At 36.9% G+C, this 20,907-nt stretch overlaps 1 protein-coding gene across 3 annotated transcripts in view; it reads right to left on the minus strand.

Annotated features, from left to right (window-relative positions):
- Window positions 1-20,907, minus strand: part of STK3 (serine/threonine kinase 3) — a 174,474-nt gene that overhangs the window by 135,040 nt on the left and 18,527 nt on the right. For all 3 annotated transcript variants that reach the window (XM_072924850.1, XM_030266466.4, XM_072924849.1), the window contains exons 5-6: window positions 12,914-13,078; window positions 12,321-12,488 (exon numbers count right to left, since the gene is read on the minus strand). In XM_072924850.1, the coding sequence (XP_072780951.1) occupies window positions 12,321-12,488; window positions 12,914-13,078 (333 nt within the window). The remainder of the gene's footprint in view (window positions 1-12,320; window positions 12,489-12,913; window positions 13,079-20,907) is intronic.

Consider the following 20,907-nt stretch of genomic DNA (forward strand, 5'->3'; position numbering starts at 1 on the left):
ATGTAAACATGGAAACAAGCTCAGAGACCGGGTACACTACTTGGCCTACAGAGGCTCATCGGGGCAGTGCACCGCTCCTGAGCTGGAGCCACCTCACGTCCTGCCCTCAGCCAGCACAGCTGTCAGAGGGAGCACCCCCAGCACCCCCAGCACCATCCAGACAGACATGTCCTCTGGCTTTTAACCTGTCCTACTATTCACCCTACAGCTGTAAGAACTTTCTCAAGCACCATCACCTTACCATAGTATTTCCAGTCTAAAAAGAACCTTCCAGCTACTGCACACTCCACATATTTTCACACCAAGCAAGTGGCAGTGCAACCAATTGCTCCACAGTCACGATTTATACATGACAATTCACACAACTGCCAGAAGGATCAAGTTCTAAGAAACTTTGTGCCAATTTCTCTAAATAATTTAATTATTCTGACTGTTTAACAACAGCATGTTTTACAAATTAGGAACTTGCATATGCTCATTTTCACCACCAAGAATCAAATGCTAGCTACTTCTAAATATCAAAAAACACAGCTTGCACAAATTAGTTGTATTATTCAGAGAAACAAACAAAAAGCAAGACATTTACAGTATGCACACAGTTGCTCCAGAGACACTCCTGGAGAAAAGTGAAAGGGAGATAGTACAGGCAAAGTTCAGTTCACTTGTGTCTGGATGTACCTTCCCAGTGCAGACGTGCCCTCTGTCCAGGTTAGAGTTCATGATTATTACATTTCTCAAGGAACGTCCCACTTGAAACAGATGACTGTTTGAACACATGCATGTCAGTTTGCCAACAAATCTTGTGCTGGCTGATGCTACCTGTTTTACGTTTTCACAGCATGAGAAAAGGAGCAGCAGTATAGGAAATACTGGGGCTGCCATCTCTAATGCCTACAGTCCCAGCACCAGGACACTGGGAAGTACTGCGCCACAGGTACCCATGAACACCATCAGAGGTACTCTTTTCTGGGAACAGATTACTTCATTATCTTCCAAAATAGGTTTAAATTTCTGGGGGAGAATGGAAAATGTAAGACACCTTAAACTTCTCAGACTGTCCAGTGTTCCTGTAACTATCACTATAAATCTGAATTGTTCCACCAGAACACTTTTTCCTTTCTTTAATCACCAACAGTACAACATGGAGCTCAGAGGAGGAGCTCCTCACAGCAGACAAGGCTTCTGTCAGTAAAGCAGAGTTTTTCAGGCAAGAAGGTAACAATAAGCAGTATTTGGAAAAATTATGTCCATGTTTGTGTTTCTGAAACACAAACTCATAATGTATTAAGATTTGTGGCATTTGGAAGACCATATATGTAATTTTCATAACGTGAATTCTCAGACACAGTAAAGAAGCACAGATGAAAGTAGAATCTGGAGGTAACGCTCATGTTGCCTTTGTTCCCCATCGGAATGCAAACAATGACAATTTACATCTGGAAGAAAACCTTGGATCCATACAGCTTTAAAGGCAGCCAGATTGTATTATCTAAAAACTATGAATTTTTACTCTACTTTTCTGCAGGTAGTTATTATAGCTTTCAAACACACTTTTTGAGACAGTGTATCAAAAAGAATTCCTGTATCTCAGTGCATTTTAAAAACAGCAGAACAATACAAATTAGCATTAGTACAGAAAATTCTAATTAAAAAAAAAATCAGAAATTATATACCTAAATCATTTGAATTAGTTTGCAAAGTACTAATGGTGTATTAAAGCTTTGTCTAAGTATTTAGTCAGTAAAATCAAAAGTTGAGCCAGGCTGATTTCATTCTTCTCTAAAACCAGGGTGGTCTACGGGTAATTTTTGATACCACTGGTGTTGCCAGGGAAACAAAACGAAAACAGGTGCCATCAAATACAAATTAAAGATTTACTTCTATTTTAAACCACCTTAAAACAAAGTTTCCATAAACTTAACTGATACTACTACAAATTTGACAATACTTTATAACAAGAAAAGGATTATAAGTTGTCTTTAGACCATCAAGTTTTAACTGAAGCAAATTTAGACTGATTGGCAACCCTTCCTTTTAAATAAATAAATTTCTTCATTAAATATGCATCATCCTCTTTAAAAATTACCTAGTGTACATTTTAAGGCAATATAATACCATGACAGAAACAGGGTACATGCAGTCTTAATAAGCTTTCTTCATTCCAAATTTTATCCGCCTCCCAATCTAAGCAATTTTTTAGATTCTTTATGAAGTAAACAACCAGTATAGGCTCAAAGCACACAAAAATCCTCCGTTAAGTAGCAACAGAAGCTTAATATTTTCCTCCTAATTTCATTGCGGTTTTCTCCCAAATATTTAAAAAAAAAATCAAATATCACTATAGCTAAAATTCAAGGAAATACACTTCTGCTTTAAAACTTGTAATAATGTGCTAAGAATTTGGCTATACAGCAGTCAAGTCTCTAAAGCACTTACTCCAGGTCAACTAGCTATACTGACAGAAAACATATTTAAGAAAAAGTGAGCATACAATTCACTTCAATGAATAAACACTAATAAAAGTTTCCAAAAATGTCTTAAAATTGTTTACTGAGTTCTTTCTTGCCTTAAAAAGACATTAGTTGTATACAAAATATTCAAACAGACATTTCAACTAAAAGCAATGTACAGATTCCCTCCTCTTTATGAAGCTAATTGCCAGACTGAATAAAAAATTGACCTTGTATATTTAGTGCTAACCCTAGAACTTGAAAGATAATAATAAAAAGAAATTGAAGTATATTTGTAGCTAATACATATAGCTCTTCACTTAAAAGTGGTATACTTGACAATATCCTAGAAGGTGTTACAGAATTGCTAATAAAATTAATTCTCCTAAATCTGTGCACAAACACCTTGTTGAATTATTTTCCACATCCACAGTGCATGCTGAACAGAAAGTGAATAAATTCAGCATACAATGACATGTACCAATGATAGAAAGTTTGGGGTTTTTTTAAATAAAAATGTCTGTAAAGGTCATTTATAAAAAAGTCTTGTCATGTTAAAACTGTCATTTTAGATTTAATGAATCCTAATGGTTTACTACAGTTTGCCTATTTCAAATAAAATTTCTTGAGACAGATTGCCTATTTCAAATAAAATTTTCTTGAGATCTTCAATTAGCAAAATAATTTTGCTTTGCATTCTGATCTATGTTTACAGTATTACTAACATCAAAAATGAGCAGATCTACAGCTATTTAAAACTTCTGAATAAGCTTTTTGATAAAAAGCTGTTTACCTGTTTGCTCTTAGTATTTGCCCAGGAGAAAGCAGCCAGCTCAGCCACAGTGGATACTGTTATCCTGTTCCATGCTACCTCTGCTAAACACCTTTGGGGCTTTACTCTCATTAACAGTTCTATCAAATAATTTTTAGCAATGCTTACAGGTTCTAGGGCTTGAGCCGGTGCTCACTCAAGTCATCAAGAACATTTCCATTAATTTCATGGGTTCATTCAACCTCTGTTTACTGTTCCAACATCTTAGAAAAATAATTTTGCCAGGTCCAACATTTACCACCAAAGCACCTTGTAAATAAATAGGTAGCATCATGGTATGGGTCCTTTTTTCAGATTAGCACTGCTAAGAATCTGAATCACTCACAGAAGATGCACAGCATGAAACTAACCAAGATCAAACTCCCTTTACAGTTATTTTAGTTAAAAGTTTCAAGTTAACTCACTTGTGTGTAATTATGAAATTACTGTACTGATCCTCCACTTACTTTGAAAGTGATTAATCAAAGTCAGAGAAAACCAACCATCAACTGAAGCATGTCTCAAATTTCCTATTCAGGGGTAAGTCTAAAAAGATGCACTAATTTAATTTTAATTAAACCCTCATTTAGAAGCATGCAGTAAATGTTTTCCATTTGATTCAAGTTAAACTCCAGTTCCAGTACAAATTTCAAATATTCTCCACTTCTGCTACTTGATTACACATGACAGATTAACATTTCCTTTTTGCACACATTTGCACCAGCAAACCCGACATAATTTTTAAATGTAAGGAATTTATGCTTTTAGCAGTAATAAACGTTTATTCTACTTCCAAAATTTCTAGTGACATAAAGAAAATTATAGTGCTGTGAAGGAGTGACAATGCATTCTCTAAGCCACAGTCAAACATGTATGCTACATTCTGCAACTACTCTAATTGCACTTTATTTATATTGCAACAGTTTTGTTACATGAACTTTCAAACCATCTCTTCACTGGAAAAGCAAGATAGAGAGATGCAAGAAAAAAGGAGGGTAAGTAAAAAAATATCTACAGGAAGACAATAATTACACACATCAGATCATAGACTTTTGAAAAAGCTTTAACATGAACAGGAATAGGATGCTATCATCCTCCAATTTAATCACTGAGCACACCTCAAGTAATCTAGTCTTTTCACAGCAAATCAATGTTAATATCATATCATTAAAGAGTACAATAAACCAGAGAGATCTGTTGATCCTTTGTTTGGGAAGTCATGTGGCAGAACCTCTTTGAAAATTTCCTTGGGCTATTAGGGAGAAACCTTTTATTATCTTCAGTAAGTTTTGCCAGAGAACAAATGGTATTATTCCCATCTTGCTTTCACTGTGGTATTACAAATCTCTCTTTCACATAAAATGGGCTGATGTTAAACATATCCCCTTACATGGCAAGCTGTCCAGTTTTGGAAACTGGATGCTGCCATGCTAGCACATCATTCCCTAGGAGCCTCCATACACATCACTGAGTCCTGTAAAGTCAAGCAATGAACTGTTGATTGCAATTTAAGGAAATAAATAAAATATCACATGCTGTATTTCATATGTTTTACAACCAGATACCTCTAATCTCATCTTCAGTGTCTGAGGACAACTCACCATTTCTTTTTAGTCCAGTTATATATTTTGACTAAGCCATGCCACAGGGATTTTCATTAAAATTCTATGCTAGGCACACTGGAAAACTGAAAGAAATTATATTCCTGTATCACAAGAAACTAGACTATACCCCTAAAGCACTACCCTAGGTTGACTTCCTCACTCATGAGAATTTTTCCCCTTCACCTCTACAGCAGGTACAGGCTGATCACAAACAAATAAGCAAATTAAATCCTTTGGAAATTCACCGCCTGCATTTCCTGCAGGCATTACATACTAAAAAAGAAGTTATGTTCAAAGTGTACTATTTCTGTATCTATGACTAGCATTTCCACGAAGAGTAAGAAGTTAAAGAAGAAAGCACCTTAAATATATAAGTGAACACCAAACATATTTTAACTAAAATAATAAACTGTAGCTTTGAGTTTGGAGAACCATACATACTTTCAAATGAAAAAGAATTTTAAAAAATCTACAGAGCAAGATCTCTGCACCTCTATGAGCAGCTTGCCCAAAAGCCACAAGTGAAACTTTGACAGAACATTATTTTTCTGCGGGACCACAATTTGCCTTTTATTTAGTTTTCAATTCTCTACTAAAAATAACTCAACCACAATGAAAAGTAATGTCAAGCTGACAAAAGTATCTAAAAACTTTCCTTTTTATCTAGTAAAAATGCCATTACTGTAATAGTTAACAGTTGCTTTAATTGTATTACAGAAAATTTAGAAATGTATCTCCTCACATTAAGGTACATACAACTCATCAAAAACATGCTTTCATACACCCAATTAAAGAATAACAGCTGATGAAATAAGCTATCAAGTCCAATTGTTGTTACAATTACAGCAATTCTCCTGGTAATCAGTAGATCTGTTATCTAGGTATTAAGATATTAGCAAACTCCATGCAAATATTTCATTTAGGTAGGACCTCAGGTATTTGCTCACAAACAATGAAAACATACACAATTAAAATGTACACAATCACTCATTTTAATTTGCCCAACAATTATCATCTTATTCCAGAAGCTTTGTTGAAAGGAGTCATATCATGAACAGGATATTAGGACCTGGTCTGTACCTCAGCAATTACCCACCATCAGCATTTCAGGCAAAGATTTCTGTTCATACACTATAAAAATAGACCATTCATTTAAAATAAGTAAGTAGATACACTTATTTTGACAAGTAAAATAAGTGAATAGACTTATTTTGACAAATAAAATAAATCTTGAATGAAAAAGCATTTATCACCTCTTTTTTTTTTTTTTTTTAATGTATTGCCTCATCTGTTTTGGTTTTCAATTCATACAACAATTCCTGCACAGCAATGATTCACATTTTGATCACAGCAGGTGGACAGGTTGTTTACCAATTTGAATCAGCAGCATATTTAATTAAAATTTAAAGCTTTCCTTTGTTAATAACCTTAAGTAAGTCACACTTCCTTAAAGTTCAATCCTGAAAAGCTGTTGAACAAAAAATGAAAACTACCAAAGATACAGATCAACACTGGTATTAGCAGAGGTGCAACTGATCTGAACTACATACTACTACTACTCATTCAAGGAAAAAATGTTCTATATCCCATTAGAATATGGACTTGTATTTTTCATGGTGATTTTTGTGGAAAGCAATTCCTTTAAAACTAATTCTTTTCCCTCAGTCTCTACAGAGAACATACTTTATCTTCTGTTAGACAAATACAGTCTGGTATTAACAGTGCTTTTTTTTTTTTTCTTGAATAAAGTTATAACACCTACTTGAAATTTTGGCTACAAATAGTACCAGAGGCAAATATATTATGAATCAAAACTTGCTTTCAGCTGCATGCACACTGGAAGACCACTCGAAGTTTCCCCCCATGAAGTTCGGCTGCATCACAGCAATAGCATTTAAAGATGGAAGAACGGAATGAGGTGAAAGAGGAAGGCTTTGCAGGGGAACACTCAGCCATGAAAGGTGGTCTAGATTCCTAGCTAATTTTATCAATATGCCCAACCAGAAAAAGCTTCAAAGGACAATTAGGACAGCTACAAAAATGCCAGTTTGTCCCTTAGGACAAGTATTTTTAAGGGTCAACTTCAGAAAAGTTCTGCAGTTTCCTTTAATAATTACTAAGTTTTAAGCATAATAAATTTACAGATGACCAGCTGAGACTCTTTTTCAACTACCTAAATCAACTTGGTTGATGCCCAAAAACAGATGACCTATTTCTTCTATCAGTCCCACCCACACATTTTCATCCCCACCTAGTTGGAATACCCTGTTAACAGTATCATTGAAAGCTACTTCTTGTTACTTGCTTAGTTTTCTGATCCACCTTATCATGGGACCGCCTAAACACTCACTCCAGCAGAAATGGATGTTGAAAATGCATGGAAACAGGAAGGAATACCACCCCTCTGCACCCATCACCTGCATTTAGGTCTGTATAAAGCAAATACAAAAATTCCATTTAAAGCCTAGAGAGGGCCAAAGGTCTTACAACAGCTCTTTGAAAACCCTGCAACAGAAAACATGCTCCTCCAATTCCTCTGCTGTCACAGCCATATCACATCAGTGCCTTAGGGTCCCCACAGCAAACACGTTACTTACACCTTAAACCATCACAGCTCACTGCCATTCTTCCACAAGATTGTGAAGAGTAGTAAAATAATGAACAGTAACATGCAATCAAATATCCATATTTTAAACTCTTTAAATATTAGCTCACTCTATCTTGACACAGCAGGCAAGAAGACATCAAGTTACAAATTAACAATGTCTTATAGAAAGTTCTTAAAAGGTAAAGGACTTTTAGAAGTTAATTCAAAGTCTTTTCCAAAGATAAGCAAAAGCACTAAAAAAAGAAAACCATATAGTTTTACAAACCTAGTCTAATTTAAAAGCAGTAATGCTAAGATAAGATAGGTGAACTCTTAAAGGAAAGAACAGAAACCAATGAGATAACACCATCTGTTGGAGAGAAAAAATGCAAGAGTGACTATACAGAAAGACAGAAGTGTTTTTTCTTTTTTCCTCTCCTCAATTTCTGGCACAAAAGGCATACAGAAAAGTGTCTTCTTAATGGCTGAAGAACTGGTCCCTGTCTGACTGCCATACTCCACATGACACCTCTTTTTTTCTTAGAATGCTACAGAGCAATAATTCTCACTTCAATCCCCAGTTTTAATGCAATATGTCGAGAATAAAAAACCGGGAAATTGTAGTTTGTTATAAGATACATCAGAAATAAAAGGTTATTACAAACAGATTAGCCCAGGATGGAAATGACACAGGCTAAGCAGGAGGCATGGATAATCTGGGTAAGTGCCATGGAAAAATAAATATCATGATTGAACTTAAGGCAAATGGAAGCAGTTCAAATTGGCTTCCTCCAATTCACTGCAGAACATGTGATGCCCACATGTCCATTTCCAACAAGCTTCAGTATAAAGAAACAAAGACCAATACTGTGAAGTGTTGAAAAACACATCTAGCACCAGCTTCTTCCATGCCACAACAATGAGAATTACTGCAGCTGCCCGATAAGCATGAAAGAAACGCATTTGGGATTTTTTTGTCTTTTTATTTCCTTCTCTTTTGTAAGAGCTACCAGCATTTATTTGAAGCACACCAACCTGTCAGTAACTGTTCACCTTGCAAAGACGAGGAAATTTTATAAAACACATGTTACCATTCTGTAGTTGGTCTAAAACGCTCAAAAGCAGTAACTCCCCTCAGTCCATTTCCTCTGTCCACTACACACTCCTACGACTTCTCTGGCCCAGTTCTAGGAGGTTTTCTATCACATTAACTTTTCAGAACATCAGCTGTGTTATCCAAATCCATGTGAGGCCACAAAAATTTTAGTGTTTGCTTAACAGAAAGGTCAGGAACTCCCAGCTATGGACAGCATGTCTCTAACAGCAGCAGTCCACACTTAAATTGATCATAAAATCTCAGCCTTTCAGGAATAACTGATCACATCATTGCATGAAAAATTTTAGTAAGGGTGGCCTAGAGAAGGACCTCAAAAAGAGCCATGCTTAAGTTTAAAGACTAGCTTTAAGATGAAGTGTTATTAATCTACTTGTTATTAAAGCCAAATACCAGCAGCAGAAGACTCATATGAAAACTGTGCGGCTTAAAGGATGTTCCACCAAAAACAACTCTTACATGACAATTTGAGATCATGGTTTGATTAGCAAAGACAGACGATATCTCACAAGCATGTTACCAGTTCTTAAAAAGACCAAAATCACAACTGCTACAGTAAAACAGTCCATTTTTTGTGCTCTCGTCACAGATTAAAGATAGTGAATTTAGAAATACTAAGGATATTACATGCAGAGGAGTGACTGAACAAAACAGTTAATGGTTTGAATTAAGTTTTGTCTGGGGCAAGACATAAATATTTTATCACTACAGGACAGCATATATGCTGCAGTCAATGGGGACATGGAAATTCAGCTGTTAAAACATCACTGCAGCTTCAGAGGAAGAGATTGAGTCTTGACCTAGAACCACAATGAAGTCCCCTTTAATTAGCTCCACTGTAAATTGCTAACTGCTCATCACAGCAGAGCAATCAAAGGCAGATGCAGACACTGTTACCCACATTAACCCTGGGTGCTGCACAGTCTACTGCAATCAACATGCTTTTAGCCCTGCTAGATGGGTTAAATTACCTGGGTTTGAGTGATTTTTTTTAATCAGCAAATTGCTTAGTGGCGGTATCACCATGTTTTAGGGCAACCTTGAGGACATCTCTGTTTTCCCCTCCTTTACAACTACCTGAAAATACTCCTTCTTTTAAAAGAAACACAAAAAATACAGAAGTTTTACTTTTCATCATTAGCAAAAGCAGAAAAAGACTCTGACATCGAGTATGTGAGACAGTCCAGTCCATAATTCTTAGGTGAATAAAGCATTAAAACTACTGAGCTGGCAACTGCTCTTGACCTTTGAGCCTCAAACCAAGTGTGACAACTACAGCTCCTTTTGAACTCAACTTTGCAGCAGGAAACTTGTGAAATAAGTCTTAAGCTGTGCCAAGGGAAATATTGGTTGGATATTAGGAAAAAGTTTTTTACAGAAAGGGTGATAAAGTACTGGAATGGTGCGCCTGGGGAGGTTGTGGAGTCACCATCCCTGGATGTGTTTAAAATAAGACTGGATGTGGCACTCGGTGCCATGGTTTAGTTGAGGTTTTAGGGTTGGGTTGGCCTTGATCTGGAAGGTCTCTTCCAACCTAGCCATTCTGTGTGAAATAGCATGAATGACACTTACACCCAAATACACTATGACAGAAATACTTAACCAGAAAAAACCTGTTTCTTCTTCCCCCCTCCCACCTGAAATTCCATTTTGCACCCCCCACTACTTCTTTCCAAGCTGAAACTAGTACAACTCTTTGGAGTAGTCCGCGTGGCTAAGCAGAGGAAGCTAAGCTTGTTTGCATGGAATCTGCTATTTCCTCTCTGCCAAAACACTTGTTTAAAGAAGTCATGTAATATTTCTATTAAGCTGTAAATGCAGTTGACAAGGAAATGGCCTACTGGCAGTGCATTACCTTTGTGGCAGTGCCAACCAGCCTACAGCAAAACAGTGTGCATGGTAATTTCACTATGCATTCCCAGGCAACAAAATTGTGCCTTACATAAATACCACAGAACTCCAGCAACATCTAGGAAAAGCAATGAAAATTTGCCCAAGCTTTCATGCTTGCCTGTATCAATTCTGTGTCATAACTAAAACAAAGCATCTACATATGGCCAAAAGTCTTGTGAAGCTGTATCATATGACACCAGAAAAACTATTGCAACTTAAATCTGTGTATTTCTTGTTAACCACTGTAACAACTCACTAATAAAAATTAAGAAAAACTGGAGGTATCAAATATACAAAAGAGTACTAGCTACATACAAGCCCTTAAAAACCATAACGTAATTTATTAACAAGAACACATGTTGTATGTAACCCAGAATTGTGTTAGATTACATTGACCTTTGATAGCATTCACTTGATTGCGAGAATTAAACAGATCCACAAGCATTCAAACACAATGACCTTTGATTTATAAGCAGTTATTGTCATGCACATAAAAATCCTCTCTGATAATGTAGTCCTCACCTTTCAACAGCTGGTGCAACTACATACAGTGATGTTACTCAGAAGTAATTAAGGCATTTTTGTTAGAAGTATAACCAAAAATCCTAGCATGATCAAGTGCAGTTAATTTGTCATCAATCATTCTTCAAAATATTTTTAGAGGTTATTTCATCTTAAATTCTCATCAAATTCCAGCTTCAGAGATACATAGTTTGTTCTCAGCTTTCACCTGAGTATTTTTAGTTTGAATTGTAATTTTAAAACAGTTAATTACATGGAAAAAAACATGTGGTGCAGGACAATGATTAAACCTTGCTTCCAAAACTAGGAAATGTATTTAAATTAAAATCACTCATTAGCTTTAGCAGAAATTTCAGGAAACAGCTCTCCTCCAAAGAGCACACACAACCAAAAATCAAGAACCCCACAAACAAAAATAGCACTAAATACACTTGAACTCAGATGTGCATCACCTTACAGTAATTGCATATGAACAGTACCTTCTTCTATAGTGGTGGTTTCTTTATATTAAGATTCTGATACATGAGGGATCAGCAAAAGAAAACGGAATAAAACAATTTAGTATGCATGACAATTTTGCCACAAATTGCTAAGATTCTTCTGGAAAAAGGTATGCTTTAAGCAACATAAAGTGCCTCCTTATTTCAAAATGGGTTTTAAACAATTTAAGAATTGAGTGTTTATTGATGCTCATTGCAATCAGCATAGCTATTCTATAGTTCATTACAAAATAACAGCAGCATGACTAACAGCATCAAGTTATCCCTACATAAACATTGTTCTCCATTAACTTCTCCAAGTAATTCCCTTGTAACTGCTACTCCTCATAAAGCAACTAATTCTATTTAGAGTTTATTTTGCAAAAACTAAACTAACTCAGTAAGAGACCTTAGGAGTCATTAATAAACAAAAGCTGTCAGGTGTAACTAATAATAATAATATTAGCACTACTCCCATAGGACAGTTTTGAATTCTTCTTTAGGTCACCTTTATTTCAAAACTGCCTTTCAAAAGCAGACTGATTCTTGGTGATGCAAATCTCCAAGTGCAATATGAAACAGATTCTATATATCACCTCAAAGCCAATTAAGAGCTTCCTGCTGCAGCTCCCTCTCAAATAGAGATACAGGCATTCTGAAACCTTAAAGAAACATGTTAAAACACAGGCAAACTGGAGTCAAGAGGAAGCAACACAGAAAGTAAAAATTGTTAGTATTAAAATCTCTATTCATAAACGTACAGATTTATGATTCCAGTATCAGGGGGTTTTGAATGTTTTGTGGGTTTGAGGGTTCTTTTTTATAATACAACAAACAAAAAATGCCACCAACACACTTACCCTCATTGGGTGAATATCAGCATATGGAGGCTTTCCTTCAGCCATTTCTATTGAAGTTATACCAAGGGACCAGATGTCTGCCACACAGTTATAGCCAATCTCTTGTATGACTTCAGGAGCCATCCAAAACGGAGTTCCTATAACAGTATTACGTTTTGCCATTGTATCCTGTAATTATATTATTTATGCAATTAAACCAGAGACCTTATTTTCAGATTATTTTTATATCAATTCTACATTTAAAAGTTAAATTATCCACCAAAGGTCAAATAGTAGTGACTTCAAATTAATACCAAACAGATTCAGCCCATCAGCCTACAGTGGCCAAAGAGGTGACAATAATCATAAACCTCAACTTAAATTTAAAGGGATCATCAGGTACTCGATACACTGCGTTATAAAAACAAACAACTAAAAACTAAATAGCCCTGCAGCACACTAAATACTCAGATTGATGAAGAATATTAGTTCTGTCACTACCACTAGTGGCAATGACACTGCTCAGACACAAAATTCAAGGCAGAAGACAGAAGTGAAAGAACAAGTCTGGGAGCACTACAGCATTTTAAAATTTTCTTTCCACAGTTACTTACTGTTAACTGGCCAGCCACACCAAAATCAGCTAATTTTGCATGCCCCTCGGTGTTAAGAAGGATGTTTCCAGCTTTTATATCTCTATGTATTTTTCTCATAAAGTGCAAGTATTCAAGTCCTTTAAGAGTAGATTTCAAAATAGTTGCAATTTCATCTTCTGTTAGCTGCAAGAAAACATAAAAACTACTTTCAGGTATACACATAAGGTCCATATATTTGACTGATTTAAATAATGATAATTTGATAGTGATTATTATAAAGAGCACAATGCTTGTTGGTTTTGTTTTTTTTTTTGGCAGACCAGAAAAACTTCCATTTCAAAGCTAAAAAAATGAATAAAAAATAAATTATTAAATGCCAACTACAGAGAAAAAAAGATGTTGTGTAGCCTTAGCAGGCTGAAATGCTTCTCTTAACTCTAATATAGTGCAGAGTCACATGCCATTACAAATGCTACAATAAATTGCAAGTCGACTGGCAAAAAAGCTGACATACATTTCATTATCAAAGAAAACACAACACAGTGAAAAACACTGATACTTTTTTTTTTAATTTGCTTCATCAATAACACAAACTCTTGAGTAGTCAGTTAGCAGTTGTTTATCCTCATCACCTTAGATCAACACAATAGGAACACATAAGCTCCTGAACAAATGTTATCAGAGAAACAGCAAGTCTCTTTTTCAGGTACTAGACCCCCTTTGGAACACTTCTCAGGTTTTCATTAGCATTTGTTCTTGAATAAAAGCAAAAACATGCATTTATAATTCATTCCATGTGATGCTCAAGGGAAATACAAAGAAACTATCCATACAACTGAAATGTCAGTTAATTACCGTACACTGATGCTTCAATGTAAGAACTAAAATGAACTTCACACATTCTCAGAAATGCAAGAAACTGGAAAAGTGAGGATGAATACTCTCATTTCGCTACAATGCTCGGTTGCATTTTTCCCCTCTTTCCTCTACTTTTCCAATCCTACACAGAAAATAAATTAAGCATTAGCAATTCCTTCCAGTTTCAGTTTGTAAAGTGTGGGTAGACATCCACAACTCCCTCCAAAAAAGAACCACCACCAAAAGCCCATAAGAAACAAAAAACCCACCCACGATCACTCTAAGCAAAAAGAATGAATCAACATAAATGAAATAAAATTATTAGTCAGCAAGATTATCAGCACCTGGGCTGCTCACAAGTTTTAATTATTTAAAAAACAGAACCACTTCCCTGTTGCAGCTTCTATCTCTCACAAAACCTAGGTGTGGAGCCCAAGGGCACAGTTACACATACATTTATTTAAACAGCTCCAGTCCCGAGCTCCAGTTCCTCCTATCCCTGTAACCTACAGCAGTAATTCACACGGTGTCTCAGCCCCTCTTCCACTGAACCACTGTAACAGACAGATCCTAGTTGAAAACAAACCTGTCTGCCAAATTGTTTTTCCAACAAAACAGTTCCTGGATTCATCTCATGGCATAATAAAGAAGGACAAAGCAAAGTAGCTGCTGCTCAAACTGGCATTGCTTTCAAAAAAGTGCATGTGTCAATATACCTCAGGAGTTCCAGAGACTTTTATAAACCTTTTCCTACGCAAGCAGAGGATGAAATTGATGGTAGCATATTAGCTCCAAGCCAAGCAGTTACCGCCTCTGCTGTGCATTATGCATTCCTTGCCCACCATTTATCTCTGAGATTTTTCAGTGTTTCTATTCAGCAGCACACTTCTCAAAGCCTTTATTTGTGCTACTTTATGCTGACTGCTATGCTGCTTCAAAGGACTGCATGCCAGAATAACTGAAAGCCCTGTTATACACAGCTCAAATAAGACAATTTTCCTGGCACTGTGCCATGGGATTAAAACCATCTACCTGATCTGGAGTCAAGCAAGAAGGGACTTTAAATCAACTGTAAGATAAATTTAAGTATGGTCAAAAGGATATTTGGAGAAAGACACAATCCTCATTATGTGAGCTAAAAATTCTATGGTGAATCCCTAAGACTCACACTTCAGGCAATTTAAACCCTGGCTATTAAACACTCTATTTTGAATGGTTTAAGACATGCTAAGTGTAACACTTTCTGCCCAAGCTTTGCCAAACCCACCCAATTTCAGAAATGATACAATCCTGAATCTCCAAAGTCTTCCACGCAGCAAATTCTGAACATGCAACAGGAAATTACCCTGAACATTGACAAATGTGTAACATCTTCCCTCCCACTTTCATCTGGAAACAAGTATTATGAAAATGGTGCTTAGAGGACACGGCAGAGATAGCTCTTCAGTATGTTGTGCTTCTAAGGAGGTAAACCTCTAGCTTTAGTTCTTGAAAAATTAACCACATGGAGATCTTTGGACCATCAGCTTTAGATCAAGAGGTGGTTTTGTAGCTGCATGGCAAAGGCCAGTTCTCAAAAGGAGAGGCTAACAGAAGACTGGAACCAAAAGCTGGCAAATGAACTATGGAGTGAGAATCCAGCAAACTGAAAGAGAATCCTGGAGTACTGCAGCATGATGTACTATCTGGGACCCTGAGCAAAATAAAGCTCTAGCATGGCTAAATACTACAAAAGAACAAAGCATTTACACATCCAAATGCACAGAGTGGTCAAAAAAGCCCAGAGAAGTGAATACCACCTCTAAGAAGGAGGCAGAGAGCACAAGTCATGTTTATCACAAACAGCAGTAACAGGAAAGCACAGGAAAAAAGAAGGAAGAATAGATTTACGCTGTTCCAAGACACATCGATCCCAGCTCCAGACACCCTAGATTGTGCTTCATATAATCATCATCTATATAACATGATGCAGTCACTAAAAATCACTCCTGCTTATATTGTTGCTGAACATGGCCAAGGATGTGCACAATAATACTCAGACAAAATGTATGGCTTTAATACCTAATATTATTTAGAAGAATGCAATGAATTTCCAGCCTTACACAAGAAGGAAAGAAAGTACACTCACCTTCTCTAGACAAAATTACCTTCTCAGAAAATAATGCACTGCCATATTGAACATTACCATGCAATCACCACAAAAAAAGTATTTAAAAAATATTTCAAAATCGTTAATTTCATTACATTTGTGCCATTTAAACTTTTTACAGACCACATACCATCTATCCATAACAGTGAAAGCACAAAAACTACAAAGTTTGCCACATGTACACTTCTAAACGCAGAAACACTATTTAACAATGCAGTACAGGAGCTGAACCATACATACATCTCATTCTTCCCTCAACACTAAGCATTGTTTTAAAAGTTCCATTATGTTGTTCCCGTAGACCAGAACCATCTTGTGCAGATGTTTTTGCACACATTAATGGTATTTAAGTATTTTGTACACTGCCTGCCAAAAAGCAAATGGTATCCTGGGCTGCATGAGATAACATTGCCAGGAGGTGCAGGAAGGTGAGTGATCCTTCCCTTCTGCTCCACACAGCTAATGCCACACCTGGAGTGCTGGGTCCAGGTCTGGGCTTGTCAGTGTAAGACACATGGACACACCAGAGAGTTAACAAAGGGCCACAGAGATGATCAATGGACTGGAACATCTCTCCCAAGAGGAGAGACTGAGACAGCTGGGACTGTTCAGCCTGGAGAAGATAAAGCTCATGGGGAATTTTTTTTAATGTATGCAGATAACTGAAGGGAAGGTCCAAAGAGGATGAAGTCAGGCTCTTTTCAGTGGTGCCCAGTGACAGGAACAGAGGTAATGGACACACTCTGAAACACAGAAGGTTCCCTCTAAACAGCTCACTTTTTACTGTGAGTGTGACTAAGCACTGGAACAGATTACCCAGGTAAGTTGTGGGGTCTCCCTCCTTGGAAACCATGCAGAAATGGCCCTGGGCAGTCAACTCTAGATGGCCTTTCTTTAGCAGGCTGGTTGAGCCAGATGACTTCCAAAGGTCCATTCCAACATCAACCATTCAATGATTCATATAATTTACAAGTTCATACAAGAAAATTCAGTGCTTTTTACACCAATTTGAATAAATCATGGGTGTTGTTTTAGCTGACTTGTCTATATTTAAAGTTTGAATATCACCCCAAAATAAATTAATTCCAAAATATATCACTACTAAGGAATAAGTAAGTTAGTTAACTGTCTGAACAAAAGGCAAGTATGTGTTCCTAAGGAGGTAAGATCACTAGCTTTAGTTCTTGAAAAATTAGTGTCTGAGGTCCCTGCTGACTGAAAGCTAGGCAGTGTTATTCCAGTTTAGAAAAAGGGCATGATTGAAGATGCAGGAATCAATGTATCTGTTAGTCTAATCTCAGTTTCTACAAAACTGAGCATCATAGAGAGCATACTAGGTACTACTGAAAGACTTTGAAAGAACAATGAGATCATCAGACACTGTCAACATGGGTTCACAAAGAGAAAATCCTGTTTAATTTGATACCTTTCTATGATAAGGTCACGCAACTATAGTGAATAAAAAGTAGGTGGATACTGGTTTTCAGTTAAGTAAGGCTTATGATGCTGCTCCTCATGGCATCCTTCTGCAAGATGAGTGAATACACAGTGAGCTGCAGGCTGAAGGGCAGAGCTCCAAGGGTTGTAGTGAATGGGGCCACATCTGGCCAGTGACCTGTCACCAGTGATGTATCCTCAATTCTAGGGCCAGTTTTGTTCGCTACTTTTATCAATAATCTGGATGCAGGAATTGAATGCACCATTAGTAAAGTTCACTGAGGATACCAAAGTGGGAGGTGCTGTTTGAACGAAAAGACTTTGCAGAGAGATTTGGACAGAATGGAGCACTGAGCAATGATGAACAGGATAAAACTTAACAAGCCTGAATGACAGATTCTACATCTAGGATGGAGTAACACAGGGAAAAGCATAAACTGGGAGAGCAATGGCTCAAGAGCAGCCCTGCAGGAAGGGATCGGTGTGTGCTGGCCAGCAGCAGGCTCAGTAGGAGCCAGCAATGCACCCTGGCAGCCCAGAGGACAAACTCCTTCTTGGGCTGCATCCAACTCAGCATCACCAGCCGGTCACAGAGGTGACTGCCCTGCTGTGCAGCCTTACCTTGAGCTCTGTGTGCTGCTCTGGGCCCCACAGCTGAGGAATGAGGGCAAAGGATTAGAACATGTCCAGAGGAGGAGAAATATTGTTTTGTGTTTTTGTTTTTTTGGTGGTTTTTTTTTTTTTTTTTTTTTTTTTTTTATGTGACAAAAAAATAACACTCAGTTCTTCTTTACATCATGGAGACTTGCTGACATATAAACTAAAGCAAATCTGATGGAATTTGGGGAAATAAATGCAGGCAGACACACTTCTTTAGCCTACCAATTGTTGGAAGTAATAAGGGACCAAAATATATAAAAACAGATCCAAAGCTCCTACAACCATTTATTCACAAAACCTCAAATAAACTCTTAAAATCCACATCAAAATGTTTCCTAATTACGTCTCCTCCCTTCTTTACTCTAAATCAGAATCTGTCCTCATAAGCATGGTTAGAAGTCGCTATACAGGTAGCATACAAACAGCTAAATACAGAACCAGACCATTACATGCTTTGTCACAGCACACAACTTGCCATCCATCCAATATCCAATACTCTAGTTCTAGAAGTAATTTGATATTGACATACATGCAATGCCATTGATAATCACCACACAAAACAATTAAAAGAAACAAACTATTTCATATAAATATAAAATTATGTTCCAGTCAATGTTGCTATCCTGATCTAGATGTATGGTTCTTACACTATTCTATTCCTGATCAATCTATATGGGCAGTATTTTTTCTGTAAAAAAGTTGGTCTATTTTATTCTGAGCTTTTACATGCACAGCATCATTATTCCATCAGCACAGCTCTATATTTTGCACCTTAGTATAATTTTACAGTCATAATCTTTCTGCTTAGTTTCTAATTTCTGTTCACGTTAAGATCCTCACTTAAAACCTTGTGGAACATTTAGCTGTTTGGTATCTTTGGCTAGCTCTAATCCTGTATGCTGTCCCTTTGACAGGTTGGCACTACCCTCTAAATAAGAGTCAGCCACGGAGCAGCTTCTAATCCTTCACAATCAAAACCACATGCCATCACAAAACCAGATTATATATTAAAAAGAATGCGAATAAAGATAAGCAACTCTACAGCCTACATAAAATACATTAGACATGAAGCCAATCTTAAAAATTCAGACCTGGAGCAAAGCAGCAAACTCTAGTGTTCCACATCTATTAGGAGACTGTAATAGACATCTAATTCAGATATTTATATCTAACTGGCTATGGATGCCACACACAAGAGGGACTGAGGGGTGCGTTTATCCAGTCCATCACACACCAACTAATCCATGCAGCTGTTGGGACAACTCATCCACAGGTTCTCTTGCACATATTCTCCTTCCTGAGGCCCCTCTAAGGGGGTCTGGGTCAGCTGAATTGTTTTAACTAAGTCAATTCCCAGCTGCTCCTTTTGCACTAATACATGCACATTAAATCTGATGCTTCCAGGAAGTATCGGATTACTGCATCTAAACACTCTGATTAGGTTGAACACATTGGGTAGGTCCACTCTCATGGCAAATAAAGGAGCCATTCTTCCACCAGAAGCTATGAAGCTCAAACATTTCACGTCCTATCATCATCACAACACCTCTCCTATTCTTCATTTACAGGAAGACAAGGCTGGACTAACAAAAAAACCTGAGATGCAGGAGAGATGGGGAAATAAGTAGGGAAGAAGAGATGACAGCTCCTACAATACCCTTCCTATTTGTAGTAATTTACATCTAACTTAGGAATTAGGCAAAAATCTTCAGAGAGAAAGAGTTGTTAAAGTTACAGTTCTAGCCCAAAGCCAATCTTAGATTTTAGTTCTCACTATGTGAAATTGTTTTCCTTGAGCCTCCCTTTCAGGGTAACTAGACTTCTTTTTTAAGCAGATCAGTATGCTATGAGTAAAGATAGTGCTCTTCAAACAAAATCACAGCCTCTGTCTTGGAGTAAAGTACCAAATCATGGCATTATTTGGGACAACAAGGTTTGGTCTAAATCTGCCAGGTAATCTTCACTTAATCCTATATTATCTAAGGAGACACCTCGATATTACAGTAATGGATAGAGTAAGAACTCACTAGTATAAGACCCAAGCTGCATATAAAATCATACAGAAAATATGTTGCAATAAATATAACAACAAATATTCACTGTACAGGTGATGATCAGTGTTAGTATTTTTTAAGATTTGTTTTTCATTACATAATCCCAGTAACACAACTTTCATAATATTTCTTGAATATAATATGCAAAAAACCTCATCATCTTTTTCCTTTAAATTAGCATTTTTGTACTGGGTAATCAAAGATAGTGCTAACACATCAGTCTTCTATATGTAGTTTGAAAATTACTACAGCCTAACAGTAGCATAAAACTATCTAAAACATATCTAGCTCATAGGAAAAACTATTTCAGGAAATCTCATGCTTAACATTAGCTAACATTAATACATAGACACAGACAGATCGAGAACTGACCAGAATATGGAAGTCAGACTCTTCATCCCTTCATTACCAAGTTCCAGCTTCCTGTAAAATATCTATAAAGTACTGAACCAGATGTTTGAGCACAACCTTAGAAGTAAAGCAGAGAAGTACAGAACCTCTTAAGCACTGTACTAAGTTCAGATTTTAACTATGATTCAGTGCTTTGGCACGTCTACACGCAGCTGTGATCAGCACCAATGTAGTTAGTTTTGTAGTGCAAAGTCCTCTTCTGACAAGAATAAGGTCAAGAGATACACTGGAAGACCTTAACACAGGTCCGCTAAAACAATGTAACTGTATGCCTTTCTAACAGGAAGCACCTATTGTTGTCACTGTTTAAAAACAACTTTTCCATGGTAGGGAACACATCCGTGCATAGATGTCGTGGCTCACAAACTACACACCTCTCATACCATCCCCACCGGGTCTGACAGCATCACCAAGAGTGACCTTGCACAATCTTACAAACCAAC

This window comes from Taeniopygia guttata, chromosome 2 (assembly GCF_048771995.1).
Source record: "Taeniopygia guttata chromosome 2, bTaeGut7.mat, whole genome shotgun sequence".
In the NCBI taxonomy this organism is placed as follows: domain Eukaryota; kingdom Metazoa; phylum Chordata; class Aves; order Passeriformes; family Estrildidae; genus Taeniopygia; species Taeniopygia guttata.